General features: G+C 35.7%; 1 protein-coding gene across 1 annotated transcript; it reads right to left on the bottom strand.

Annotated features, from left to right (window-relative positions):
• Window positions 1-2,429: 2,429 nt before the first annotated feature.
• Window positions 2,430-3,254, bottom strand: LOC138354914 (zinc finger protein 737-like). The gene has a single exon (XM_069309394.1). The coding sequence runs from the start codon at window positions 3,252-3,254 to the stop codon at window positions 2,430-2,432; it is 825 nt and encodes a 274-aa protein (XP_069165495.1).
• Between the last annotated feature and the right edge of the window lie 398 nt (window positions 3,255-3,652).

The following is a 3,652-nucleotide window of genomic DNA, read 5'->3' as shown; positions in this document are numbered from 1 at the left end:
GCAAGTTCTATAACATATAGTTACTGTGAGTGACCAGTTACTTTGTATGTTGAGATAATTGCCAAGTAAGTTCTATAACATTTCTAATTACTGAGAGTGGACAGCGACTTTTTATGTTGAAACAATCGTCCAGTTCTATATACTGTAATATAATTAAAAGGTAATAGGTAAGAGTCAAGTATTACACCATATTATATCTATAAATAATATGGGCCAATGATTGCAAATAAGCAAATAATAACTTCACATTCACATCCATCAACACAACACGAACCTAAACTGCCAATCAAAACAAACTATAGTGTTTTGGTTTGCCTAGATGACAAATTGCAAGCCGTGGTTTGGCCACAGGGCGGCAAAAACCGTAGCTCTTTGACCTTTAATATGTGGCTAGTAAAAAATTCTTGACAATGTGAATATTCTATTAGTTTCTACCCGAATCCAAGGCAAGAAATGCACGACTATATAAAAAGTTCCGATACTTGTGGAACAAAGTTTGCATACACAGTTAAAGGAGGTAAATCTTTGTGTCTTGTTTGCCAAGTGCCATTCAGTCATTACAAAGCCAAGAACTTGAAACGCCAGTATGAACCCAATCACAAAAACTTTTCATATGATTATCCACCTAAATCAGACTTTAGGAAAAATAAGTGAAATGAGTTAAAATCATCAATAAATAGCCAGCAGACACTGTTGACATTATTCAGTAAGGAAGCTGTGGCTCTCAAATGGTTCTCCTGCAGCTCTCAAACATCTTAGGTTTATCATTTGCAGCTCTTACAGTAAGCAAGTTCGGCCACCCTGCCATAAAGGCTACTCTTATACCTGGTAAAACAGGCCTATAATAATCATACACACTAATTATGCAATGATTAAATTTAGACATATCTACAAATTAATAATCATTACACTGTAATTTATAGTTAGAAATACTTATTAATCAAAGATATTGAGAATAATGCAAATATAGACATCTGATGTAAATACTAGCAGTAATTAAGCCTAGGCTAACTATATTCAATGAAATACTAAAAAAAAAATTTAAATTCTAGTCATGGTAGTATACTATAAATGAAAAATGTCACTTTATAAAATGGGTTAATACAAGTGGCAGAGTCAGGCTAATATTATTGTCAGATAAGATAATATAATTGCCAGTATTCAAATATAATTGTGTCAGGATAATATATTTACCAGCACGCTAATGTAGCTGCCAGTGTCAGGCTAATATAATTGCCAGTCAGGGTAATATTACTGCTAGTTAAGATAATATAACTGCTAGTCAGGGGGTAATATAATTGCCAGTCAGACTCATTTAATTGAGTCAGGTTAATATAATTGCCAGTCAAGCTAATGCAATTCTCAGTCAGGATATACGTAATATAATTGCTAATCAGTATAATATTATTGCAGGTTAAGATAATATAATTGTCAGTCAGGATAATATAACTGCTATAACATAAATATCTCAGTCTGGCAAATATTATATAACAGCTGAGTAATATATATTACTATATATCGTTGGGCTAGAGAAAATATATTTTTCCAACAAAGAAAATTATAAATGCCAGTCAGGCTAATATGACTACTGAACTAAGGTTAGCCTTTTATCAGTATCTATCTTAATGCACACAATAATACAGGGGTTAGATCACTATAACTACTGTGGATAGGTCAGACTACTAAAAATATCTGATGCAAATATAAATGAAGAGGTTTAGTTGAAATAAATTCCAGTCTATATATATTTGTTAATGATTTATATATCTCAGTCATTAAGCAAAATAAAAAAATAATTTTAATATTTCATAAAAATAGTACAATAGTATATATATAAAACCACAGTTAAAAGTTAACAAATCAACTAGAGTGCTTTTGGCTTCCTTTCAAGCCTTCAACTGTGGTGGCAGTGATGGCACTGCCAATGCCAGCACTGTGGCTGTGAAATATTGCCACGTTTGTTCTGTGGCAGAGAAGAAAGTGGAACGGAAGCTATGAGGTACACAGATATCAAAGAAGACAATTGGTACCAGTTGTAGATACACGATCATGACGACAGAAAGGAAAATAGGGCAGGGGTTGGAGAGTGAGAAACAAGTTATAGTGAAATAGCAACACCATGTTTTTGAATACAGTATATGGAATTGGGTAAGCTAAAACAGTATAAAAATATATAATGAAATAATTGGTTGCAGCTATGGAGAGTGCAAGATATTTTCCTGATAAAGTTAACAATTTCCAACAATTTTAAAATTGTAAAAATGGTATTATAAGTTAATGAACTAATATGTGCTTTATTATACATTACACTTAAAACATTTTCCGATTTATCTCTCACACTCAAAATGTTTAACCAATCACCCAAATGCACCATCTTGTGAGTTTTCATATTACAAAGATGACTGAATCTCTTCCAAAACTCTGGACACTCATGAAGGTTTATCATTCAAATGCACTAACATGTGTGCTTTTATACCGTTACGTGACTTGTATAATCTGCCACATTTATCACACTCAAAAAGCCTTTCTTCTGTATGTACTGACATGTGACTTATTATAGAGCCACGAGCTCTAAACCTTTTGCCACACTCATCACACTCAAAAGGTCTTTCATCATTGTGCATCATCATGTGAGTCTTCATACTGCCAAGGTGTCTGAACCTCTTCCCACACTCTGGACACTTTTGAGGTTTTCCACCCGAATGCACTAACATGTGACGCTTCATATTTCCAAGATGAGTAAATACCTTCCCACACTCTGGACACTTATGAGGTTTTTCAGCCAAATGCACTAACATGTGATGCTTCATACTTCCAATATGAGTAAATACCTTCCCACACTCTGGACACTTATGAGGTTTTTCACCCGAATGCACTAACATGTGACGCTTCATATTTCCAATATGAGTAAATACCTTCCCACACTCTGGACACTTATGCGGTTTTTCACCCAAATGCACTAACATGTGAGTCTTCAAACTTCCAAGGTGTCTGAACCTCTTCCCACACTCTGGACACTTATGAGGTTTTCCACCCGAATGCACTAACATGTGAGTCTTCATATTTCCAAGACGAGTGAATACCTTACCACACTCTGGACACTTATGAGGTTTTTCACCCGAATGCACTAACATGTGACGCTTCATATTTCCAATATGAGTAAATACCTTCCCACACTCTGGACACTGGTGAGTCTTCATCTTCTTTATGATAGGTGCAGTTTGTGGGAAGGTTTTCTCCTCGGATGACTGCATGAGTGTTGATGCTGGGTGACGCCTCACGGTGGGGCGTCAATGTTAAGTCTTAGGCAAGGCTTGAGTGTTGTTTCTTAGGCTGTTGTAGAGTTAGACTTGATGTGGGCACTTGAAGGTCAATGGTGGGCTTCTTCTTTATGATAGGTGCAGTTTGTGGGAAGGTTGTTGTGTTGATTTAGGGACGACGACGATCGTACGTGGGAAGGTTTTATGCTCATGTCTGGACACTCACCGTCCCGTGTTGTGATAATGGCGGCGACGCTCACCTAGGCGTTCCAGTGTTCTTTCTGGTGCCACACATTATTTTTCCTACTTCTTACTTTTGTTTGTAACTGGTTTTCTACATTTAAGTCTTAGGTTTTCCTCATTTTTTTTCAAATTAAAGAATATGCTTGCAA

The sequence above is a fragment of the Procambarus clarkii genome, chromosome 65, assembly GCF_040958095.1.
Source record: "Procambarus clarkii isolate CNS0578487 chromosome 65, FALCON_Pclarkii_2.0, whole genome shotgun sequence".
NCBI classification, from domain to species: Eukaryota; Metazoa; Arthropoda; class Malacostraca; order Decapoda; family Cambaridae; genus Procambarus; species Procambarus clarkii.
This window is presented reverse-complemented; position numbering and strand designations above follow the sequence as displayed.

Bases quoted from the DNA above. Each gene is read 5' to 3' on its own strand.
- LOC138354914 (XM_069309394.1), bottom strand. From the start codon at position 3,254: ATGCAGTCATCCGAGGAGAAAACCTTCCCACAAACTGCACCTATCATA.